At 46.0% G+C, this 24,684-nt stretch overlaps 2 protein-coding genes and 1 long non-coding RNA gene across 10 annotated transcripts in view; 1 reads left to right on the plus strand and 2 right to left on the minus strand.

Annotated features, from left to right (window-relative positions):
• Positions 1 to 891: 891 nt before the first annotated feature.
• On the minus strand, positions 892 to 7,570 carry ING1 (inhibitor of growth family member 1). Of its 3 annotated transcripts, none has more exons than XM_063392782.1 (3): positions 7,432 to 7,570; positions 6,539 to 7,233; positions 893 to 2,564 (listed from the first exon to the last, which is right to left on the minus strand). In XM_063392782.1, exons 2-3 carry the CDS (start codon positions 6,678 to 6,680, stop codon positions 1,861 to 1,863), a joined length of 846 nt encoding a protein of 281 aa, XP_063248852.1. In that variant the 5' UTR covers positions 6,681 to 7,233; positions 7,432 to 7,570; the 3' UTR covers positions 893 to 1,860. The 3 variants fall into 3 exon arrangements, with proteins under 3 accessions (XP_063248856.1, XP_063248852.1, XP_063248855.1); XM_063392785.1 differs by lacking the exon at positions 7,432 to 7,570 and adding an exon at positions 7,364 to 7,390; XM_063392786.1 differs by lacking the exons at positions 6,539 to 7,233; positions 7,432 to 7,570 and adding an exon at positions 4,110 to 4,248 and having other exon boundaries at positions 892 to 2,564.
• Positions 7,571 to 7,949: 379 nt separating this feature from the next.
• Positions 7,950 to 24,684, plus strand: part of CARS2 (cysteinyl-tRNA synthetase 2, mitochondrial) — a 45,798-nt gene continuing 29,063 nt past the window's right edge. Inside the window, exons 1-6 of one of the 6 annotated variants that reach the window (XM_063392778.1) lie at positions 7,950 to 8,088; positions 8,524 to 8,925; positions 16,709 to 16,759; positions 20,950 to 21,067; positions 23,699 to 23,770; positions 24,365 to 24,470. In XM_063392778.1, the coding sequence (XP_063248848.1) occupies positions 20,984 to 21,067; positions 23,699 to 23,770; positions 24,365 to 24,470 (262 nt within the window). In that variant the 5' untranslated portion in view covers positions 7,950 to 8,088; positions 8,524 to 8,925; positions 16,709 to 16,759; positions 20,950 to 20,983. Of the gene's footprint in view, positions 8,089 to 8,523; positions 8,926 to 14,379; positions 14,462 to 15,487; positions 15,572 to 15,774; positions 16,128 to 16,707; positions 16,760 to 20,949; positions 21,068 to 21,825; positions 21,946 to 23,698; positions 23,771 to 24,364; positions 24,471 to 24,684 lie in introns of those variants that run through there. The other 5 variants (XM_063392779.1, XM_063392781.1, XM_063392777.1 and 2 more) reach the window with 5 other exon arrangements.
• LOC134548212 (uncharacterized) lies at positions 12,249 to 15,870 on the minus strand. The gene is made up of 3 exons (XR_010079717.1): positions 15,730 to 15,870; positions 15,151 to 15,258; positions 12,249 to 13,592 (listed from the first exon to the last, which is right to left on the minus strand). It is a non-coding gene; the product is annotated as an uncharacterized LOC134548212 (long non-coding RNA).

Here is a 24,684-nt window from a genome sequence, read left to right on the forward strand (position 1 = left end):
GGGCCTGTCAGTACACCTTTAGAAAACACTGAACCCCTTCAGCTGTCTTGTGTTCAGCTGGATCCAAACCCTTACTTCCTACTAAAGAATCTTCTGGAATACATGCAGGGGAAAACTGTCATTTCAGTGGTAGTTCCACTGTTCAGGAAACAAAATACACCATTATGCACAGAGAAGGCTGTGTTCTAAACAAAACCAACCCCAGGCTCCCATCTTTTTCTGCTAGCCTTTTGCCTGATCCACTGGATTTCACAACCTTCACTTCCACGGCCTTCCTACTGCTGGTTCCGTTCCCTTCTCACCTGGATGAAGGTCCGCAGGGTGACAGGAAGATGAAATCTGCTCAGGTAGAATGCTGGCCTCTCCAGCCACGCGGGTGAAAGTAACAGCCTGACCAAGCCTCACTATCCACGCAAGGGACAGAGCCCTGGATACCTGGCCTAGCACCTGGCTCATAGCAAGTGTGCTCTTGTCTGAGGTGACCGTGAAGAATGAAAAGGCCTGCCCTGGAACAGCTGCAGCAATACTTTGAAAATGCCGAAACGCACAAGACCTCAGTAACAAACACAGTCATTTATATCCACAGCCAAAAAAGCATTAAAACAACTGAACAAGACCAGCCCTGGCCTATTGATTTTCAGATAAATGTCTGGGTCTGGGAGTGACTGCAAGCTCAAAATGAGAAGATTTGGACGGAAAGTTAAATGCAATTTTGGCTCTCCTATGACCTAGCTGGGCACATGCTCTATGACGATTCATTATCAGAAACTGTAATTTGGTTACCACTACAACAGTTTCAGGCTTCCTAGCAGCAGCTTGCTGGAGCTTCTCAGGTTAAAGATGAATTTCTCAATTTTTTGAGCTATATGAATGATCATTAAACAAGATTGCTAAAGAAGCAAACTGTCAAAGTCATTTCATTTATTTCATAATATCACATCTGTACAATTTTCATACATACAGCAGGAAATGCACATTGGTTACACAATGGCATTTGGCTGCATTTCCAAGTATAATACAGTAAGTGCAACTCCACTTAAAATGTACATTTATACAACTTAAACAAATTAAGGATTGCTACACCACTATCTGTGACAGTATAAAGCTTCATTTATGTTATGTCTCATTACTAAACCACTTCCCGGTTAAATATAAAACATATTCAATCATTTTAAAATGGCCTTTATGGTACCTGGCCAGCATATAAAATATTTGTTGTTTAAAATTTAACCATTAAGTTTCCGTTTTAAAAAATAATTTTCTAAGCCTATTTAAACATTTGCCATTGAACTGTTATACTGACACTTTGTAGCAGGAACCAAATTTTACCCTCATTTTGTTTGCTCTTGCTTATCTCCAAAAGAAGTTACATTTGCAGCTTTATTCAGAAGGTATTGCAGCTTTATTCAGATACAGCCAGGTGGTTAAACTATTTAACAATTTTGCTCAAAAGGTAAATAACATTTTTCATTAAAGAAAACAAAATTACATTTCAGAGACATTTGTCAAAATTTTAATGGGTAGAGTGCTACCAGCACTTAAAAAAAAAAAAAAAAAAAAAAAAAAGAAAGAAAGAAAAGAAATGAAATAAAGAAAATTATTAATTTATCTTATAAGAAACATACTAATTTTCTTATAATTTTACTTTTGGAACACATTGGTCCACAGACCACATTCTTGTTACAGCTTATCAAATGAAAACCAAAATTTCTTATTGCCTTCCCTGTAACAGGAATGGTTCAGTTTTAAACCTCCTCTAAAAATATACATTTTACAATCCTTTCACCTCAACAAAGGTGACACTGACAATAAATACACTGGTTTGGCGGGTTTTTTCCTCCACTATGGAAAGTCTACAAACTACCTGTTATACGCCCTTTCTTTTTTAGATTTCTCCAATGCCTTGTCCATAGTTTTCTCGTTTTCTCCTCTACATTTGGGGCAGTACCATTTGCCCTTTGGTTTATGGTTGAGTCCCACACAAGAAAAGTGAAACCATTCAATGGGGCACTCATCATTATCACATCCTATCATTTCTCCATAGGAGACTTGGTTGCACAAGCAGTATGTTGGTTCATTAGGGTCAATAGGAAGGTCAGGGGGAGAAGCTTCCCGCTCTGCTTTAGCCTTGGATCGTTTCTTCTTCTTGGATGTTTTTGCTTTCTTCTCCTTTGGTGTTCCTGAGGTGATGTCATCGTGATCATGATTATTCGAGGCATTTTCTCGATTCTCATTATTCCTTTGCCTCCTCGATCTCTTGTTGTTGGGCTTTTCAGCCTGTGCGATTGTCTCATTCTTCGACTTATCCTGGCTGGCCTTCCCGCTGTTTCCAGTGGTGTCATTAGTCTCTTGACAAGTCTCAAACAGTTCCACGTGGCTGTCCACTTGCCTTGTTCTGTTCTCAACGAGCTCCACCATCTGACTGACGATTTGGATCTTCTCATCTCCTAGTTCCTGACTTCGAATCAAGGCTCTCTGTATACAGTGCAACATTCTTCTCTTCTGCACAGCATCTGTCTCCCGTTTAAATTTTTCATAGTAATCATCCAGGTCCTTCAGAATCTCTGCAAAGAAGAAACAAAAACGATAAATATTTTGGACAGGGAGAATGGCAAAACAAAACCTCTCATTTTTCCTTCCACAGCAACAACTTTTTGTAATGTGCAGCACTGATCAAAGACAGATGCCCTGAACCTTGTATCTGACAAGCAGCTCATGACTCCACTGGACTGCTTTTGTTCTAGTTGGTCCCACAGGAATGGAATGCAAATACTGATTTAGAAGAAAAGAAGTGACTAAATATATTTTTATGTATGTTGATAACACTTCCCTTTAAACTTCCTAGTAATTAAAAAGAACTAACTAAACCAATACACACACCACTGAAAGTTCCAAGGTTAACTGCGAAATTAGAGGGGAAATTATTGGACATTTTCTGCATAATGACATTAATATTTTCAGTGAATGACAGAGTGGGAGAAAGAAAGTGGGACAGAAAAAAGCATAAACCCGTGTAGAAGCATGTTACTAGGTTATTTGACAGGAGCTGCAGAAGGACCAAATACGTGGTCTGGACCCAAAACTCATCCAAAATTGTCAAACTATTTCTGCTGAAAATATGAGGCCACGTAAATCCCTGAACTGCAGAATTAGGATTACAATATCCAGGATGTTTAGATTATTTCCTACCTATACTTTCTGTAAAATACATGTTGCCACTTTTTAAAACACAAAAATATTATCTTCATTAAATATTTACAGCAGACCAGGAGGCAAAGTTGAAAGATAACATTAAAGATTACAGGCAACAATGGGAGCAGCTAGAGCTTTTGCTTTAAAATGTTACATCCTTAATTGCACCTCAAGCATTGCTCTAACACTTTATAAAAAACAACAATGTACAAAGTATCTAAAGTTTCAAGAACGGCTCTGAAAACCTATTTTTAAAAAGACATTTTTGAGTTTCATTATGGTACACAAATCAACTACAGCATATGGGACACTCAGCACTCCATTTAAGTCCTCAAAACCACATGGAATGTTTTCCTGCATCTCCTTTCTTCTCTGAATTTTCCCTTTCTCACAGGTTAAAACAGCCTGTCTTAGAGAAGCAAAATATACTGAGATACCAAATCTGACCCAAATTCATCTAACAGAAATTAGGATCTCTCATATATGCCAGTGGCATTACCAAAACTTTTTAAAACTTTTATTTATTTATTTACTTATTTATTAATAGCAGAATGTGACACATCTGCAAACCAACAGCTACCCTGTGGTTTAGGTTTTGTTTTTCCTGGATAGAGCTTTTAAACGTACATGATTTCCAGCGAAGACATGAAAATATACAAGCCTTACTTCAGATTTCAGAGCTGCAGCTTGTGCTTCACACTGGTTAAGCACGACCTGTCAGCTGGTTCTGCAATATAATCTATCTGACCAAATCAGTATTCCGATATGTTATTAACCAGTTTAAGCAGCTGCTGGTGTGGTTTTTTGTTTTTGTTTTTTTTTTTTTTACCCATTAAAAAAATCCGAAACAAAACAACAAAAAAATACCAAAAAGAAATCCAAACCCAAGATGCCACCAAAAGATCCTTCAAACATACAGCAGATTCCACATTCAGGAAGGCTGAAAAGGCAGAGTTAATGATATTTCGGTGGCTGAAATCCAGAAGTTTTATGCTTTAAGCTTTGGCACTTGACTGATGTCATCAGTTTAACCCATCTGAATCTGGCGGGTGGCCATCTTCCATGAAGAACAGTTTGTAGTTTGTCTCGGCAGCACAAAACACTCGCCGAGCGAAGTTCGGCGCTGGGAGCACTTCGTTTCTCGCACTGCCATCGCCGCCCGGCGCCGCTGTGCGGGAGCAGCCCCGGCTGCAGGCTGCGATCCCGCAGGGCGCCGCCGAGCGCGGCCCGGCACGGCCGTGTTTGGCACGGAGCGGGAGCTGCTGCACGGCCGAGGGTGCTCAGCACCGGCAGAACCATCGGAGCGGCGGTGCTGCGGCCCGGGGCTGGCTGGAGCTGCCCGTCTCGGCAGCCTCAGCTCACGGCAGTTCCAGCAAACCGCGCTGCCGCGCCGTGCTGCAACCGCGCGAGCAGAAAGCTGCGCTCGGAGCGATCAGCGAACGCACGCTCCTGGCACCACAGGCGCCACTCAACCGGAGCGAAACCGTGCCGGCCAGAGCTTTACTCCCAGCGCAGCTCCGCAGCCTCACGGGGGCTGAGACATCGCGCAACGACGGCGAGCGGGACACGGGCGACGGCCCCCTCCCCGCCCCTCTGCGGCGCCCGGAGCCGCCCCGGAGGTGACGGATCCGCCATTGTTCTCGGGCAGGAAACCGGGGCGTCCCCGCGGAACCCGCGGCGGTCCCGGGGGCGCGGGGGCCCCGCCCCCGCCATCCCGAGCGGGGCCGAACAGGCCCTCCCGGCGTAACAAACACGTGATTGACACGGAGCGGAGACCAATCACGGCGGGCAGGAGTGCGCTCGCGCCCGCCCCCTCCGGCCATTCACGAGGGAGGAGCGGCTGGAGCAGCGGCGGCCCCCCCACCCCGGGACACGTCAGTCACTCTACGGACGGCCAAGGTTGCCCCGCCCCCTGCTGCGAACCCGGCCAATCAGAGCGCGCCGGCCGGGGCCGGCCGAGATATTCAAATCGACCCCACGGAAAAGTTGCTTCTCGAAACGTCACGAGGGGGCGGGGGCGCGAGACGAGCCGGCCCGGCCCCGGAGCCAATCGCGTGGGGAGGCGGGGCGCGGCTGGCCCGTGGGGACGCCCCCGCCCTATCAGCGCCCCCGACGGGCGTGGCGAACCGCGATATGCTAACGAGGCGTGTCTATAAAAGGAGCACGGACGCCCCTTCCCAGCACACCGCGGAGATGCCCGCTCGATGTGACTTCATGGGGCGCGATGTCCGCCTTGTCCTTTTCTTCCCCTTCTACCCCCGACAGCCCCCGCGGGCTCCTGAGGAAGTTTCCCCCAGACCCTTCTCCCTTGAGCTGACGGGCTCTCATGACGAGCTGCCCAAGAAGCGGCTGAGGCAACGGCAAGCAGGGCTCGCTGCCCACCGCCCCTAAGGCCACATGCACGGGGGTGCGGGCAGGGAGAGAGGGGGTCCCCCCTCCCGGCACCCCGGCTGTCACCGCTACCTGCGGCACAGAACAGAGAGTCGTGTCCCCTGTCCCCTCCCCCCCCCGCGCCTCCCTTCCCGAGCGGACGCCAGCGACCAAGTGACAGAGCTGCCCCGAGTCCCGCAAGCCGGCCTCCCCTTCCTTCCCTCCGCCCGTGGGGACGGGGACGGCGTGCCCCGAGCGCGCAGAGGGGAGGGGGCGCTTCAGCCTGGCCGTAAACGCGACCGTGTGTGTCGTCCCCCCCCACTCACACCGCACACGCCGGTCCTGCCCCCTCGGCCCCCCCGCCCCACGGAGCGGGGCTATTTCACCGGGTGAAACGAAACCCACCGAGGAGGGAGCGAAAAAAGCACACCCTGCCCCCCACTCTCGCCTAAACCCCCTCTCCTCCCTCCCTTCTTCCCTCCCTCCTTCACTAGCTGCCTCTCTCCCCTACTACAGCCATAATGAATACTGTACATTCCTAAATGTTGTGCTGTAATCTCTCCCCCTCTATCCACCCGGCACTTTCTTCCGTACCCCCAAACCCTTCCACCTCAGCCCCACGGCCAGGGACGGCCCCCCTTTGTGCACCGCACACCCCACTTCCCTGCCCCCGCCTTCTTGGCCAGCAATTTACACAGAAAAGCAGAGTCCTTGCTTAATAAGAAAAGCCGGAGACCTTTTGTTCCGCCCCATGACAAGAGCTAACGCTGCAGATCAGTCCCTCTCTCTCCTCGGATCTTTCTTCCCGGCTTTCTTCCTCCTTTTACCTCCCAAAAATAAAACTACCATCCCTGTGGGGTGCAGAGGGGCAAACGGAGCCGAGGCTCAGCTCTAAAGAAAAGAAAGGGATAGACACCCTTCCCCCCTGAGCCCCAAACCACACACACGGACACATACATATATAAAAAGCACTTACCTTGATATTTGGCGTCAATTTCCCTCATCAAGGAGACATTTCTCTGCAGATCGAAGGGCATAGACTCGATGGAGTCCAGATAATCCTCCACATAGTTCACTAGGTGAAGCTGGTCTCCGTTTGCAGGACTCAACATTTTCATCCGGCAAAGAAAAAAAAATCCTTCCCCACACGTCTCTGTGTGTGAGAGCAAGTGCTGCTCCCTTCAAAGACGGTAACCCCGATGAAGGTCTCACTCCCTGCCCACCTCTCTCGGTAGCTCCCCCCCAAAAAAACCGAGGGAAGCTACATCTGACTCCTCTTGTGTGAAAAAGAGGGAGAGAGAGACACACACACACCCTCCGCTAGTCCCCTACAGCCAGCAGCAGCTGATTGAATGGCTGTCGTTGTGGGTAATTCACGAAGGAGGTGGTAAGAACAATCAGAGGGATTTGTGTGTGTGTGTGGGGAGGGGAGGGGGGAAGAAGGAGGAGGAGAAAGGAGAGGGGCTTAAACCAGCTCCTCCGAAACAATCTGGAAACAAAATGTGCTCTGCAAAGTGTCTGTCAGAGGCAGCGGCAGCCCCTCTGCCTGCGCCAGCGTCGCTCTGCTCCGCTTCTCCTTCGCTCCCCCCTTCCCCGCTCTCCTCCTCACCGCCGCCGCCGCCGCCGCTCCCCGGCGATATCAACGCAGCCTCCTCGCTCCCATACGCCGCGCTAGATCCAACGTGGAAAACCCAAATACCAGTTTCAAACACTTGGGAAACATTCGGCCCCGCCAGCCAGGGCGCATGCGCTCTCTCCCAGCGCTGTGTACACACACACACACACACACTCACACACTCACCGCACACACTCAATCCCTTCCCCCGCCCGGAACCTCCGCATATCCATCGTCCCGCCTCCCTTACTCACGTTTGGGGAGGGAGGGAAGGCGGCGGGGATGCGGGCCGAGCCAGGGGGCGGGCAGCGCAGGGCCGGCGTGGGCGTGGGGTGAAGGCAGCCCCGGGGAAGGCGGAGGCTCCGGTGAAGTGCGGTGGCTGCGAGGCGAGCGGCCCGCGGGGAGGCTGAGGGGATCGCGGGGGCAAGTGAATGCTTTTGCGGTAGGGTACCGGGACTTTGGAGGAGTCTCGCCTCCTGCCAGCTCGCTCCGGGATGGAGCGGCTCCGAGGCCTTTCCTAGGAGAAGGGAACACTGAGAACCATGCCACGCTAGCCCGCGCTGCGGCCAGGGCTGTGGCCGGCGCGGCGCCGGACGCCGAGGGGAAACGGGGAGCGTTCCGTCCCTCCCTCCTCAGCGGGCACCCGCATCCATCACCCCGCGGCGCCTGACAGCCACCGCGGCCAATCACCGCGCCCCTCGCGTCCCGCCCCGCGGCTCCCTCAGCCAATCCCCGCTGTGACACCGCTGCCCGGGATACCGCGCGCCGCGGTGGAGGGGGCGGTAACACCCGACGGGAGGAGGCGGGTCTGCGCATGCGCAGTTCGTCTGGCGAGGGGAGAAAATGGAGCCGTTGGGGACGCAGCGAGACTATGCTTCCCAGCGGTCCCCGGGCGGCTGCGCATGCGCGAGGTAGGGCTAAAAGGCGGGAGGGGAGGAAAAGGGAAGGCGGGTGGGTGGCCGAGCGGGCGAGTTTGCAGCGGCTCCCTTGTGCCTCGCAATGGCGAGGGAAGGGTCAGCGGGGGACGCCGCCGGGGGCTGCTTTGTAGAGGAGGCCGGCGGAGAAGGGGTTAACTGCCGGCGAGGAGGAGCAGAAGGGGCGCCCGGGTCCAGCCCTGTGCCGCCCGCGTTCTCCCCGCCAGAGTGACTTCGGGGGTCGTGCGGAGGACCCCCGCTGTCGGTCAGCGTTGCCTTTGTGTCCTGGAGTCGCTGCCATGCCCCGGAGTCTGGAGGCACCCGACTCTCCCAGGATCGGGGAGTGGGGAAGGCGGGGCTGGAGAGACCTACCCCAGCTCTGCTGAAGCAAAACAACGTGCGCTTTCTACCTCTTGTTTTTTTTTTTTTTAGCAGACGTCACTGGCAATCCCCTAATTTAGGGGAGACTGAGTCATCACTTCTGAGCGCTCAGACTCGCTGGTGCAGTCGCGGCTCGGTGAGGCCGTGGCGTTGTGCTCGCTGCAGGGAGCGGAGGGAGCGGCGGCCTGGCTGGGCACCTCAGCGCCTCGGCCCCTGTTCTTGCCGCTGCCATCAGCTTGGTATGAACGCCCAGAGCTGGGGTTTGCAGGGAAGAAGGCGCAGCTGTTTAGCAATGCTTCCAGTATCCTCCCTCCCACCCTCCACTGGGAGACACGCACCCAGATAATTTCTGAGGAGTGGAGACAGTACCATAGTCCACACTTTTTTAACTGATACCGACCTGCTGTTTCGGGCAAATGTCAGAGGGCACTTCCTTGGTTTCTGAAGATCCCTGTAAGTTCTGCCGTTATTTTCTTCCTCTCGTTTTCTGTTTCCATGAGTTGCTGTAAAAAAATGAGTTGCTTAAGTAAACCTCACATACACAGGATCTCGGTTTTTTTACCTAGAAGCACCATGGCATCTAGGCAGTGCTCCAAGCCAGTGTTTCTGGACCTGTGTGTTCTGGTTTACTGTGGCATAGAGAGGGAGCTGTCTTATGGCAGCATTAGCCTGGGAATGCCTATTCTACATTGTTGGCACCAATTTGGTAGTTAGAGCCTGTTTCAGCCTTACCTTCTAGAGGGTGAGCCACTGTCAGCAATTAAAGGTAGTTAATAGTCCCCTGGGTTGTGTGAGAATTCAAGCCAATAATTATGACTTAGTAGAAGCAAAATACCTGAAAAGAATACAGATGAGTCCTAAAAAGAGGAGTCATTCTTGCAAAAAAGGTAATCATCATTCTAGACGAACACAAGTAATTACACATATGAATCAGAAATGATTTTGTAAAAGTATCTGCTAATTTACTAAACAGGAACTTTTGTTCCTCTGCTTAATAGGCAAAAAAAAAAAAAAAAAAAAAAAGAAGAAAAAATAATTAGGAAGGGAAAAGCTTGAAGTAATGGTACCCTGCTAAATTTGAGCAATCTGCTCAAAAGTACTGATAGTTTGGATATGCTGAGGTTAGAGAGCTTGGTTTCATCTGGCTCTTAGAAGTGCTATCTACTAGAACCTCCTCTGTTAGCTTCTCATATGTTACTAGAGGAGTGACAGAAAACTATTACGGGACTTTGCACAAGTCCCCGGGACAGGAAGGGACTGAGCTGCCCTGAGAATGCATTTGGTGTCCACTTTTACAGCTCTTAAAGATGATGCTCAGTGCTTTGTATAGTGCTCTAATAAAATACATACCTGTACCCAGAAATATCAATTCTCTGCACCCACCCTCTAGTCTCAGCAGCAGGTTAGCCATTGTTTTAGGAAGCTGGGTGGGAAGGATAAAATCAGGAGTATGTGTGCATCTCTGGAGTGGAAAGTTCTAGAAGGTATGGAGCTGATGCCCATTGCCCATCTCTGCTCTTCCTCCTTCTCCTCTGCCGCTTTCTTAGTTTGGCCTCTTGGCTCTGAACAACAATAGGTGAGAGATGGGAGATTTTGAATAGAGTTTCAGATTTTTTTTTTTTTCATGTTAGGGGCCCATTTCTTACCCTGGAGAAAAATTCACAAGTAGAAGTGAATGTCATGTATCAAAGATGGAAGAGACTCCTGGGCTTCATTTTCTTCCTATTTCCTATATTTGACTAGAGGATAAAAGTATCTCTCCTCCTTTTACTCCCAAGCCCCTTTGCACTGTTTATAAGAAATCTTTCCTATTTAGAACCCCAAATATCTGAGGTTTTTGGAAGTTGCTTGAAGCTGTTGCCTTACTACTGATCTAAACTCACAGCAATTAGAATAAAGGGAACTTACAACCAGATCAACAACTTGCACAACTGCTGTGTCATATACATACTACATGTATGTATATACAAAATATACTTCATATAATATAAATGTTTAGTAATTATAGTTGTTCCAGTCATTATGGTTACTCCTGCTAATCCACATAAAGTTTAAAATACTTTATATGAGTAACATAAAATCCCAAAGCTCCAAATGTTCCACAAATGCACATACTACGTAGCTTTGTAGTGCTGCCTCCTTTCTCCTTCTCTGCCTTAGCTGAATATTGCTATATGAAATATCACATAATCATTACAGCTGTGTCTCTGTTTATTAGAAAAGACGGTGTCTTCTGATTATTTTTCATTATACTTTATAGTACAGATGAGTCAGGTGGGTTTATTCTTGCTACTGAATTGCTGTTTCCGCACCATTTAATAGCTTAATCCCTCTTCTATAGTTACATATGCTTGCAGGGTTTTTTCCTTGCTTGTTTGTCTGTTTATTCCTTAGGAGGCTAAATTATTGCTTATGTGGATGATGGTAATAGAATTTTACAAGTCTGTTCATTTTGCTTGTGGTCAAAAGTTTTGAAACAAAAGTACCAACAGGTAACATACAAGATGAGCAGAGCTGAGGTTGGCAAGTATGAAGACCAGCAGAGTCATGGTTCACATTTCAGGAAATATGCATTGGCTGTGCCCTGGATAGTATATACTGTTTACAGATATTCAGGCCAGAAATACCTGTTCATGTCACCAAATTATGTCAGATGAATAGATTCCAAAATCTGGAAAACAAATCTAGTTGAGTTTTGTCCTTTTTCTGCTTCCCAGTAAAGGCTCAAGAACTTGTGAACCTTCCAAATGCCTACCTAACACTGGCCTGCCATTCTAAACTTCTTTTTTTTATCAGTCAAGTAAGAAAACAGGTATTTCACTGGATACACCTCATCTCCTCCTCTGCTTGCCCCAAGGCAGCTGCACTCCCTGCCTCTTCTCACACCTGTTTCCTGGCTACTACCTTCTTTTTCTCGCACCTGCTGCACTTACAAAGCACAGTGAACTTAAACAGCATTACACTGGCATTAAAGGTGGGCAAAAAATTCTGACTGGAACAAGTAATTGTGCATTGCAGTAGAAGGCCAAGGCAAAAGTACATCTGAGTTGTCCCAGAGTGTCAATGGAATGAGCACAGATCAAGGGCAACAAATTCCATGGGCTCCACATTCCTTTAGTGAATTCAAGAGAGATACACCTCAGCAGCTGGAAACCGCTGACAAAAGACACCAGTCTGAACCCTGACTGAATTCATACCAATGCTCAGACTTGTTTCTGTCAGCTGTGGTGCAGGACTCAAACATTTCTGATGAAAAACAGGCAGTGTGTGTCAGAGCAGTTGGTGGACAGGTTTTCTGAACAGTAGTAGGTGGTGCTAAAAGCTAATAGGTTTTTGGTAAGAGCAAGAAAATTTAATTTGTTGTATATGTCCACCAATGAATTTTCTTTTGCAGTGTTACTCCCTGTCCCCAGAAATACTCTTTTCAAATAGGTTTCTCAAGGTGATTTCTATTTCATGAAACATACTCTTTACCTTGTGAATATTCGGTGGAATGGCCATTCAACATTTACAGTATTCCTGAGTCAAGCATTTGTAGTAAGATTGAGGCAATTTTTAGTCTCCTTTTGAAAATCAAACAAGATTCTGAAACAAACCAATAAGCACCTAGATTTTGTAAAAATAAAAGGACTATAAAAGTTAAGTCAAAATGTGTCTGTAATTACAGATTACTACAGAGCACCAACAGAAATTCAGTCCACTGCAGTGGATTTAGCTCATCTTTGCTTCTGGTTGGTAATTTGTCTTTATAACCTTTGCCCCTGTATTTTCTTAGGTTCAGCTTCCTTGCCAGATTTCTGAACTAAACTTGACGAGAAGATACTGGAAACATGCTCTTGTTAACACAGCAATCTTTTTCCTCTGTCAGCAATTCTAAGATGGTGTGGTTGAACCTTTTAGAAGAAAAAATAACCACCTTTAGCAATAGGGGGAAAACTGTAAAACATTACAAAGCATGTGTCTCCTAATAATAAATGGAAATTGAATATTGTTTTTAGCTTTATTCATGTATGATACAAAACATGCTCTTGGATTTTACCTCTGCGGGCAAATCTTGTAGGTATTCCTGGGACTGGAAACTGGAAGATATAAAAGCCAGGTGAGCCTAAATCCCCAAAGATCCTCCCTGCCCACCACAGAAATGTTGCCAGCACTGCTGGTGGACAGCACACACAGCTGTGCTTCGAACAGACTTCCTTCTTGATCAAGGATAGAGGGGAAATGTTGCCTTCTTAAAAAGGGACGGAAAACATAGAGATCCCTTCTAAGGTGTTCAGGAGTCACCCCTTTACTTTCGAGTTTCAGTTTTTAATTTAAAGTAAGTTTAAGCCTTAATGACTCCTAAGAAAAACATGAGAACATGACCTGAGAACATTAAATACATGTGTGTCCCCTTGACACAACGGTGTACCTGAAGCTCAGACAGACGTGCCGCAGTGGGATTGGGACAGAGCTGCACTGCTCTGTACATCCATTTCCTCCTGGCTATTCAGCAGGTACAGGGTAACAGGAGTACAGCAGGGCCAGGCCTGGCTCTGATCATGTGTGCCTTAGCTCCAACTGCTCGCAACCTCTAAAGGCATCTTCTACTCCAGGTGGAAGTGAGGGTGTCCTGATGGCACAAAATCTGCTGCTGCTATCTGCCTTTGTGGTACATGACTGTTGTGTCCTTGCATGTGTCTCAGAGCAGGAGTAAGGATGCAGGTATGGGTGGTATAAATTGGAGACGTGCTTACAGCCACAGACCAATTGATTCTGAGAATGCTGGTGTTTTTAACATTAATAATTTACGGTATTTATCCATGAGGATTACTTTTATTTGAAATTAGGAGGTTTTTTGTACTTTGGTGCTTGAGGAACACTTTCCACCGTTCTACTGGATATATTCTACTGCATTAAATCTCAAGCGTGAATGATGTTAGCTGTTTATTTCAGGCATTTAATAATTGTGGCTTTCCCCACCATCAGAAAATAACATTTTACTGCGGACAGAGGTTTTGGGACTAAATGCTAAAAGCCAGTCTGGCTAGCACATTCACTAAGTCTTCTGAAACCAGTGGGAAAGAAAAAGCTCTTGCATTCTTCTGATCTGTTGGCAGTTTCATCCATGATAGCTGAACCTGGAATTAAGGGTAAAAAGCATCCATTTTTACTTAGTATTTATTTGAACTCTGTCAAAGTGCTTAGAACTGTACAGAACAAAGAAGACAACAGAGTTAATGACAACTCTTAACTAGATGTGTGTTGAGCAGCAAGACATGAAAACCAGCTCATTATGGAAGCTGAAATAATTGGCTTGTGAAGCTTCCTGAGAAACATATAAAGCAAACATTTACAAAGGTTATTAGATGGTGTCTTGAATTTTATCCTAGGTAGTCTTAAATTAACAAGCCCACGAAATAGGTTTCTTATTTGATCTTATTTAAGATTTTTAAATGACAAATTCTATGGAAAGTACCTATTAAAAGAAAAAGGAAACATTTGCCACGGGTAGGGCTTTATATCTGATATGCTCTAAAATGAAGTCAGGTGTAGACAGACATCAAGTATTATGTAAAAGCAATAATTTTAAATGGTCTTACTACTTATGAGAAAAATCTATTAAAGTCATTCCTGGCAGACAGAAGAGGAAACAATACAAACTGTGAGGCAGCTCACCACAGGCAGACCTGCAGCACCCAGTCAAGAAAAGCTGTGAGCATTCACGATTACCTTCCTCCCAAAGGCCAGCAAGGTGCTTTAGCAGGGAACACAGTGGTCTGAGAGACCTGAGAAGGCTCTGCCCTGAACAACCTGTTTACAGGATTGTGTGGAAGACAGTCAGGAGCAGGACAGACAATTGTGCTGGCACTGGCGGTTCACTCTGTCTTCTACACGAGCAGGGGTGGCACAATTGGAGCTCACAGGCCTTGCCTTCAACACATGCCAAGAGGGTGCTTCCTGAAGATGGCATTAGACCTGCAGTATTCCTTGGCAAAGTCTGGGATTGATATGGGCTCACAGAGAATGGGGAAAGTAATGGTACAGCAATCTACTAAGGATGGGTACAAAAACTTGGCGGGAGGAGGGTGGGGAGGCAAAATAAATCACAAGGCATTCGGTTGAGGATGGCATCTGGTTGGAAGGTGGAAAAATATCTGTGAAAATATTCACAAAATCACAGAAAGGCTTGGGTTGGAAGGGACTTTAAGGATGATCCAGTTTCAAGCCTCTGTCATGAGCAGAGACACCTTTCACTTAGACCAGGTTGCTCAGAGCCCTGTCCAACCTGGCCTTGAACACTTCCAGGGATCGGGCATCCACAGCTTCTCTGAGCAAACTGTTCCGGAATCTCCTTCCCCTGTGCGTAAAGAATTTCTTCCTAACATCTATCTAAACCTCTCCTCTCTTAGTTCAAAACTGTTCCTGCCTTGTCCTGTCACTATCTGTACATGTAGAAGTTGCTCTCCCCTTTTTTTGTAAGTTCTCTTTAAATACTGGAAGGTGCTGTAAGGTCTCCCTGGAGCCTTCTCCAGGTTGAACAACCCCAACTCTCTCAGCCTTTCTTCATAGGATAGCTGTTCCATCCCTCTGATCATCTTTGTAATTATAAACTTGTGGAATTCACACTTATTTCCTTGGTACCTGCTCATAATCACTTTTGGAAACAAGGTACTAGTTCAAAAATACTTTTGGTACCCTCATTTCTGTTCCATTACACTGTTATTCACTCTTGTTGAGTAGCTTATAGTTTCCCAAGTGGTTCAAGGTGCTGCAGCCAGTTAAGCTCAATTTCCTCGATACGCTCTGAAAAAAAAAAAAAAAATCCCCAGTGAGGAAGCAGACCTTGATAATCAGCTGGGCTAAAGGCAGGGTACCTCACCCAGTACCCGGCAGCACTTGCTGTCATTTTTGAAAATGTCCAGGTCAGGAAACGCTTTGTACAAGTATGTGGGAGTCAGGGGGGTGTGTAAGTGTTTCTGAGACTCTCATTTATTAAGTACAGTTTGGGAGTGTTACACCACGTTTTATTTTCAGGAATTAGCAGGCTGCCAGCCGTTCTCTGACCTGAAAGGCACTGCAAAAATAGATTCACTCCCCAAAGTGACCGAATTGACTTGACGCAGTGGAGACCATTTTGCTAAATTAGTCATACACTTCCTACAAAACGTCTCTCTTAAAAACCTCGCCGAGAAGAAGCCGCGCTGGGGTCATGCCGAAGCACAAGGCTCGGTGCGCGCTGTTTCAGGGGGCGCAGCCGGCCCGAGGGCGGCTCACCTCGGCAGCGGCCCCGGCGGCGCGGCCGCGGCGCTGTCCCCGCGCCCGGCGGGAGGCGGTGGCGCCCGGCCCGGCCCGCCCGCAGGTCCCGCCCCTTCCTGCGCCCGGCCGTGGCCGCTCCGCTCTGCTGCGGGGCCCGCACAGCGCTTTGTGCCCGCTCCCCGCCCGCCGCCGGGCAATATGCGGGCCGTGCTGCTCGGGGCGGCGGCCCGGCGGTGCGGGCTCGGCCTCGGTGCCGGTGCCGGCCGGGGGCAGGCGGGGGCGCGGCGGTGCTCGGGCGCGGCGCGGCGGCGGCAGTGGGCGCCTCCGGCGGGGAGCGACAGCGGGATCGTGGCGTACAACAGCCGGAGCCGGAGCAAGGAGCCGCTGGTGCTGGCCACGGAAGGGGTGGCGACCTGGTAGCGCCTTGCGGCGGGCGGGCGGAGGGAGGGAGGGGGCGGTGGCAGGAGCGGTGTTTATGTCCGGAAACAGCTCCTGGGACCAGTTCTGGGCTCCACTACACAGAAGACGTGGAGCTGCTGGGAAAGGTCCAGCGAGGGATCACAAAGGTGTTCAGGGGAGCGGAGCATCTCTCTTGCGAGGACAGACTGCAGGAGCTGGGCCTATTAGTCTAGAGAAGAGAAAGCTGAGAGGGGATCTCATCCATACAGATAAATATCTCAAAAGTGGGTGCCAAGAGGAGGGTGCTAGGCTCCTTTTGGTATTGCCCAGCGACAGGACGAGGAGTAGTGGCCATAAACTAAAGCACAAGAAGTTTCACCTGAACATGAGGAACAACTTCTTTATGTTGAGGATGGCAGAGCACTGAACAGGGGTCCCAGAGGGCTGCTGGAGACTTGCTCTCTGGAGACACTCAAAACCCACCTGGACACATTCCCGTGTCACCTGCTGTAGGTGACCCTGCCTTGACAGGGGTTTGGACTGGGTGACTTTCCAGCCCTAACAATTCTGTGATTCTGTTTGCCTCCCCTCTCTGCAGGTACAGCTGCGGGCCGACGGTGTATGACCACGCACACCTGGGGCATGCCTGGTGAGTCGTGGATTGCAGCGTGGGGGCATCCAGGCAGACAAACAGTGCTGGGCATTCCCACACAGTGGTGCCAGGGGATCCAGGCAGATACACGGTGCTGGACATCCCCAGGCTGCAATGTGTGTCCGAGTGACAGAGCTGCAATGGGTGACACAAGGCCCAGCCCTTCGCCTCCTGTGCTGTGCAAAGGGCAGAAGTCTGTTTGTTGTGTATTTTTTCCTCTTGGGCTGAGGTAGTCCCTAAAAGGGCTGCTGGTTCTGCTGCCTGGCTGAGGCAGAGACAGAGTCCATGTCTTGGGAAGAGGCATTAGGAATGTGTGCAGTTTGTTTGGGTAGGGTGAGTTGTTTCAAATTGTGTCAGCATAATGTGACCTCTCATGTGGAGGAGTTGTGATCCTGGAGCACAGACTCACCTTTGTGGAAAGGTAGTTTCACCTCAGGTTTAGTTTGGACACTGTGTTGGCACCAAGGAAAAGCCATGCAGGGTTGGCTAATAGAAAGGTACTTTCGAGGTTTACAGATGAACACATCGGATCTTAAATCTCAGGAAGTCCTGGTAGCTTAAAGGCCTTTTTGCAGTGGCTTTCTATGTTTGCTATGTTTAAAAACAAGAAAACAATCCAGAACAGCACAGGTTTTTCTTTGTAGTTCTTTAGGATTTTTAGAGTAATAAGCTAGCTTCATTATAAGTAACTTTGAAAAAGTACTTTAAATACACCAGATGAGGTTGCTACCACTTGTTTCGAAACAACACACCTGATAAGTAGGCATGCAGGGTTTCTGCTGTTCCTGTGAAGCTGGGGGGAGTTGCAGCAGCTCAAGCTGCTCTTAAGGTTCTGTCTGTGCATTCTTAGAAAGCAAGTTGTGTTGGGCTCTTAGGAAGAGCAGGAGTTTATCAGATAGTTGCCCTCTGTATGAAGATCAGATATTGTGCATTTCAGTAGCTGAATAATTCCCTTTCAATGTAAGGGATTTCACAGCTTCTTTTCCCGTCTTAGCTTCATTCAGAAACTTGTATTGAATCTTGCTCATGTTGAACTGAGCCATGAGTAATGGCACAACTGCTGCTTTGGTCTGTAAAAAGGAAGACTTAGAATACCAGTTATGTAAGAGTACTGTTGTCAGTGCTGATGTTAATGCTACTCTACTGTTGTATATATGTGGTGGTGTCTTCTTCCTCGTTTTTGTCACGTGTCAGCAGAAGACTGACCTAGCCTTTAACTGGTGACCTAGAAATCAAGAAAATTATGTCTTGGACTTTTTGTTTTTACTTAGTATCTTCAGGGGAACTGTCTTTTAATTTGAACATCATAGTAATATGTTCATTTAAATCTGCAGCTGTTGTGATACAGGCTCCATTACAGTTTACCTTAAAATAATTACAATATAAAATCATCACTTGACAGTAACTGCGTAAAAAGGATGGTTATAAGTTTCTTGTCTTTATCCCTCAGTTGAGGTTGTCTAGTGTGGTAGGGCCTGTCTCCCTGACATGGTATAATAGAGAAGGGAATTGCAGAGGTGCTTAAGTCCTAAGGGGTATAGTTGATGTAGTCCACAATGTTTTATAGAGGTGGAGAATTTCACCCTTTGGTCTTGCAGCTGTCTGCTGCTTTTAAATGTCTGGTTTTTTCAGTAGTTCTCTTGCCCTCTGACTTTTTTGATTAAAAGAGGGAGTAGAAAGGCCTTGCTTACACTTGCCTGGTTTTTTACCCATCTTTTCTTACGCATGTCTAAACTAGCAATTTCAGGCTTTCCCGTTGTGGAGGTTTGCCTTATATCTGCATCACCCGGGTCTGACCTCTTCACTTGCTGATTTAAGAAAGAATGGTTAGTGCTGAATATTGCCTTTGGTGTGTGATGCAGATATACCAGGTATAATTCTCTCTTTTAGCACCTCTTTAAGCACCTTCACGTGTTGTTGCTGTTGCATGACAAGGTGTCTGCACTGAAGACCTTTTGCTCTCTTTTCTCATCAGTTGAACCGTCTAGTGTGGGAGGAGATGGCTGTTCCTTTCCAGTATCTCTGGTCTTACACATGTTACTGTTGACATCCTGTTGGTCATCTGGTTTGTACAGGATGGCTGAGCACTCTTGGTTCTGTTTATTTATTTATTTTTTAAAATATTATCTTTTTTTCCCCAGTAGCTAGGTCCAACCATAGAACAGCTGAAGTGTATGCTGCTGTTGGGGGCGAGGAGATGCACTGAGAAATAGTATAAAGACAAATGGGGTGGTGGCTGTTGCTACTCTGCTGCTCTTGTTAAATCTCATCATTTTGTTATATTCCTGCCACCTGTTCTCACTAGAATTCCCTTTTTTCCTCCTCTCTCTTACATTTGACTTGTGTCAAACACAACAAATGTAGCAGATAATAAAGCAGAAATGGATCATCCAAATGAGTTTGAGATCCTTGAGGAGAATTGGGAAATAATGGCATTATTTTTCTCCTGTCCTCTTTCCATTCCACAAGGAGTTCTTTTTTCTCTAAATAATTTAGCATTCTCTAGTATGTTGTGCTTCCAGTCTTAAAAACAGATGCTCTGTCTGCTTTCATATGACATCCTACAACCATTTGATATAGAGAAAGAAGTAAGACAGGCAAATCCTACTAATTTTTTCCCAGTTCTGGGTCTGACCTTGATTGTACTGGTTTGACCTGCAGCCTGGTTGGCATCCAGATTCCTGGCTGAATGCTTTGAAGTAAGAGTAAAACCAAGCACGAGACATTTCTCCTGTGCATGCTCTGCCACCCCCTCATCTTGACAGTTTGTTTTGGCTTTTTGGTTTTTTTTAACAGTCCTGAAGTGGTAAAGACCCTGCTTTCTGAGGTATCAGGAAATCTGCTCTGGTTCTTGCAGAGCTTCTTTCATTAATTCAGTTGGAAGATGAGAGGAGCTGGAACAGTGTGAAATTTGTGCCTGCTCTGGGAACAGTGACTGCAGGGCTGTTAAATCTAATATCAGGCTTTTGATGCGGGTGTTGTTCCTCTGAACAGGATCCAAAGACCAATTTAATATTCTTACAGAATCGTGTCACCACATTAGATGAACCTTCCTCCCAGTCAGGTGCTATTCATTAAAAACTATCTCCCTGGCAGCAAGGCTTTCAAAAAAATCTTTTTTCAGCACGGGCACGGCACAAACAACAACAAAAAGTATTTTTCTTCATCAAGATATTACACATCTGTAAATCAGTACCTTAGTGCTACCTGGCACCTGCAGGGAAGGGTGTAAATCCGTTTCTGGTAGTTGCTTACACTTCTTTGTTCTGACAGCCACGGGAGTTGCAGTTTGTGTGATGCTGTGGGTGAAGTGGGAACCTGTAGGTCTGTGAACCTCCTTGCTGGATTTGGAGAAGATGGAGCCCAGAAAGGCTGAGGAATCTCATCATCTTGCGGGGCAGACCCAGAGATTTTAGTCACCTTCTAGTGTCCCACCTAGTAATAGGGTTTAACTCAGTCAGAAGTGTGTTTTGAGAATTACAAATGGAGAGTCTGTGAGCACAAGGAGCTGCAACAGGCCTGTACAGCTTGTATATCCATCAATCTTATCAGCATTAAATACTCTGCTTTGTGACAAAACCCCTGCATAATGTTCAGAATAACTTTTGTTCTCAAGTGTAAATAAAACAAAATAACCTATAGAGCATCTACTCTTTGCTCTCAGAAAAGATCTGTGGTGGTGTGTGAATGAAATACTTTGTTGGTGGCTGCTATCTGTTGTTACTTAATCCTAAGAAAAGCTCATTTGAATCCTGCTTTGTTTCTCCCTGTTCTTCTGCTGCATGACTTTTGAAAAAAATAGTTAGGATATACTAAGCCCAGGGGATGTATTAAGAACATCTGATCTCCTGATCTCTGTGTCTTATTTTGTTCCATTGGCTTTGAAAGAATCTCCCGGCTCATGTAGTTTGTGAGGCCCTTTGAATAAAGAGATGCAACAAAAGAAAACACTCAGAAAATTTGATGTAATGTGTCACTAATGCCAGAAGAGGGTAGGCCAGTTCAAGAGAAATTTACTTGACTTTTGTGCAGGTAGCAACTGGTTTTGGAAAAACACCTTATACACTGAAGATCCTTTCATTGCAGGTGTTGGGGTAGTTAGATTGTCCCTGTGGCTGTTGGTTATTTTTGTTAAAGTTTATTCTTAGTACTGCATGTTCAAAAGCTCATGTTTCTTTCTCTTCCAGCTCTTATGTTAGGTTTGATATAATTCGAAGGATAATGACGAAGTTTTTTGGAATTGAAGTTCTCATGGTGATGGGGATCACAGACATAGATGACAAGATAATAAAAAGAGCCAGTGAGGTAGGTGTTTTCTGCAGTCTTTGACTAACCTTTCTGGTATTTTCTAAGCTGCTTGTATAGAAAAATTACCCTGGGTTTGGGGTTCTTTTGTTGAGTTATGTTTGTTTTGATTAATAGATAATAAAGGTTGAGATTTCTGGTCTCCTGGTGTGGCTGTAATGGGTTTGGGAGTGAGGAGGGCTGAGTGTCGAGAACTGGGGGTGAATGGGTACAGAGCTGTGTGATGGGGAGAGGCAGAGAGGGGGCAACCTTACAGCACCCACAGCTGGGATTCTCCTGCCCTCTCCCCCTGCCTGAGAGGCTAGCAGGGAACAAAATCCCTGTGTGAATCCTCAGCACAGTGAAATGATCCCAAAACTGAACAGCCAGAAGGGCTCTGAGCGAGTTGTGGAGCAGTGCTGTGTACTATCATCGTGAAAGGAAGCAGGACAGCACTGCCACGTCAGGCCGAGGGCAGTTCCTGCAGGGTGCCGAGCACCATCTAGCTGCAATGTCAGCACCTTGGAAAGCTTTGTCAGGCCTGAGTTGGGCACCTACAGGAAAGTTAACATCGTGTGTAGGGTGAGTTTTGCTAAGACTGGGGCTGTAAGTGGTTCTCACCTGAATTTTAGTCTGACTTTTTTTACCAGATGAGCTTGGTGAATGATTATTGCAATTATTTTTTTACTTCTTTTAAAACGCTTTTCGAACCCTAAAGTACTAAGTGTATTCTGTGTTTTATTCTTCATTTTGAGTCTTTTTGTTTCATTTGATTTTAGAATTATTAACTCATCTCCGGGATCATAAGTGAATGTGTTGGATTGAATTGCAGTTGCAAGCTTTAAGATAGTTTCTTGGAGCCAGAGAATTTGACAGCTGTTCCTTTTACTTATCTTTAGGTAAACAATTACTTTTGCAGTTAAATATAGGCCCCTGCATTCAAATAAGTACTTGCACACCACTCATGTGGAAATATGTCTGTTCCCTTAGTCCATTTACGTGCAGTTTTCTAGGGCAGTAAACAATTTTAAAACAAACAACCCCTCTCCAAAAGTCAGGCATTTTAAATCTGTGATTGCATTTTAAAATTTTTTCTTATTGTCAGAACAGAGATTTTATATCTGAGGAGGGGGAAATGATGTGTGACACTACTACTACTACTACTACTACTACTACTACTACATTTTTTGGTTCTAGAAAGTCATCTTTTCTGAGCTTTTTTTTTTTTTTTGTGACTTCTCGAAATGTTTGCTCAACCATTTTGTTTGGATGGCCAAGGCCTCTGCCTGAGTAACCTGCTTTTATTGTTGGAACCTGTGCATCTGAAGCATTACAGTGGTAGAATCAACATGCCTGAGCTTGTTCTTCATCCCTTGGTGGGGTTCATCTGGGGGAAACCTGGAAGTTGGGTACTAGTTTATGCTGAACATGCTGCATGCCATCAGTGGTCCTTTTGAGAGAAAGATGAGTCTCTTTGTGTGTTGAACATTCACCTGGATAGGAGGTAATTCCCCATCTTCTTTCTGCAGGCACCTTTGTTTCTCTTTTGATCAAAGAAGTAGCTGAGCTGTCTAGGGAGATGAATCCAGTCACTGGTCTGTAGGCAGAGGCATGTCTGTTTTTGTGGTGCTGAGCATCATCCTCATCTCATTGCTGTATGAACATCTGGACTGTCTTCACCAGAACTCCTGCTTTGTCCAGGAGTTTGTACAAACAGTGGTACCCACTCGCTCTTTCAAAGTCGGAACCCATAAAGATGCTCCAGTAGGGAACTGGAAGGGATGAAATGGGATTTATGTTGTTAATGACTCAGTTACCTGTGAGATGGAGAGACTGACAGTATGGTGTGTTCTCCCCAGTAGTTTATTCTCAGAGATGATGTAAAAGCATGCATTTGAAATGCTTTGATACTATGCTGTTGCTAGGGCAACCTGCTAGGGCAGGTTTTGCTGTCATGCCTCTTTCAGTTCCTGGCCTTGTGTGAATATTTGAGACCAAGTACCTTACCGTGTGCAAGTACCTTTCCTTTTGGGGGTTGCATTTTCTCATCCCCTCTGGAAGAGGAACCTGTTCATGTCCCGTGAATGAGAAGTGTAGAGAAGGTGCTTGAGAAATGCTGGACTTGGCAAACTGACTGGAATTGACTTTCAATATTGAGATCTATGAGTACCCGTGATCTGCTGAAATAGCTTATTTTTCTTAATCACTGAAGATTAGTATCTTGTCTCATCCTGCAAGTCTCTGATCTGTCTTTCTGACATGTAGGTAGTATTGGTGTTTCCTGTCTGTAGGTTGAATGGTTTTTATGTCCTGTGTATGGTAGTATTTTCTGTCACTGGAAATGAATGACCCTCTCAAGAGGAAAATAATAGGAGAGGGAAGGAGTTTGTTATTTTAGTCTTTAGTTTCTTTCTCTTAAAAGAGATGTATTAGTATTTTGGAAATTGATATGCATAAATGAAATACTACTTTCGAGTTATTTATAACCTACATCTCCTCCCTGTCAATGTTAGATTAATAAGCCTTTCTGACTCTTTACCTTGGAGGCTCTCTAAGTCTTCCAATTAGCTATTAACTGTCTGAGAACAGATTGCCATATTTTATATCATTACTCTGATTTATGATTTGCTAATCTGCTTCTTTTTTTTTCAGATGAATATATCGCCAGTAGCTCTTGCTCGTATTTATGAAGAAGACTTTAAACAAGATATGGCTGCCTTAAAGGTACAAATACTCAAGATTCTAAATTTAAGAGTATTTCTAAGCAATTATTTTGGTAAAGAATCTGATTTTGATAGTTTGAGCTGAAAAAAATAAATTTGTTGCCTGGAAACTGAGTGCTGATTTACTTTTTCATTCTTGTGGAAAGATACTGCACACCTTTTGAGTAAGGAAATGTGGGGAGAAGCAGTCGTGAGCTTTGGAATGAACAAGTTAAATTTCTTTAGGAACATTTTTTTTCCCATATTCAGTAGATCCTTGATTCACAGATCTTGCATAATTACCATAATGCAGAAATAACCTGATTGAAAGCATAGGAAACCCAAAATCTTCCTTCATTGATTTCAGGTGACTTTGCTTCTTGTTTCCCTGTCAGAAGCAGGGAGTGAGCCACTGGGAAAAAATTGGGGGTTTTTTGCCATTCCTCCAATATCTTTTCTGTGTGTGTGAGTTATCTCAAATACTGCTTATGAATTTTTTACGATACTAGCAACTTTCTTTAAAGATAAAATTGAGGACAATGTTCTTTTTAGTTTGTTTCTTAGACTGAGGGAACTCATTGGCAGCGTGTTAATGAGATGTTACTCTTTCTTCAAGGTCCTACCTCCTACGGTATATATGAGGGTGACTGACAGTATTCCTCAAATAATTTCCTTTATAAAAACAATAATTTCCAATGGACAAGCTTATGCAACCTCGCAAGGTAAGACTTTGAGCAGGGTAACTCCTTGTTTGGAACGTGTATAGGAAGTCACTCAGTAATCCTGTTTTGGAATCAGATGAGATACCCTGTGCCAGGCTTTCCTTCTGTTGCTTCACAGGATGTGAGTGAATTGTTAGTGATGGCATGAGTGGGCAGAGCAAATATTACTCAATTTCTAAGTTAAACGTAGCTCATTACTTAATATAATTGTTTA

This window comes from Prinia subflava, chromosome 3, assembly GCF_021018805.1.
Source record: "Prinia subflava isolate CZ2003 ecotype Zambia chromosome 3, Cam_Psub_1.2, whole genome shotgun sequence".
In the NCBI taxonomy this organism is placed as follows: Eukaryota; Metazoa; Chordata; class Aves; order Passeriformes; family Cisticolidae; genus Prinia; species Prinia subflava.

Excerpts from the sequence above, each read along its gene's own strand:
- ING1 (XM_063392782.1), bottom strand. The coding sequence starts at position 6,680 with ATGAAAATGTTGAGTCCTGCAAACGGAGACCAGCTTCACCTAGTGAAC. Across the intron at positions 2,565-6,538 it reads AATTGACGCCAAATATCAAG|AGATTCTGAAGGACCTGGAT; the intron begins GTAAGTGCTTTT and ends TCTTCTTTGCAG.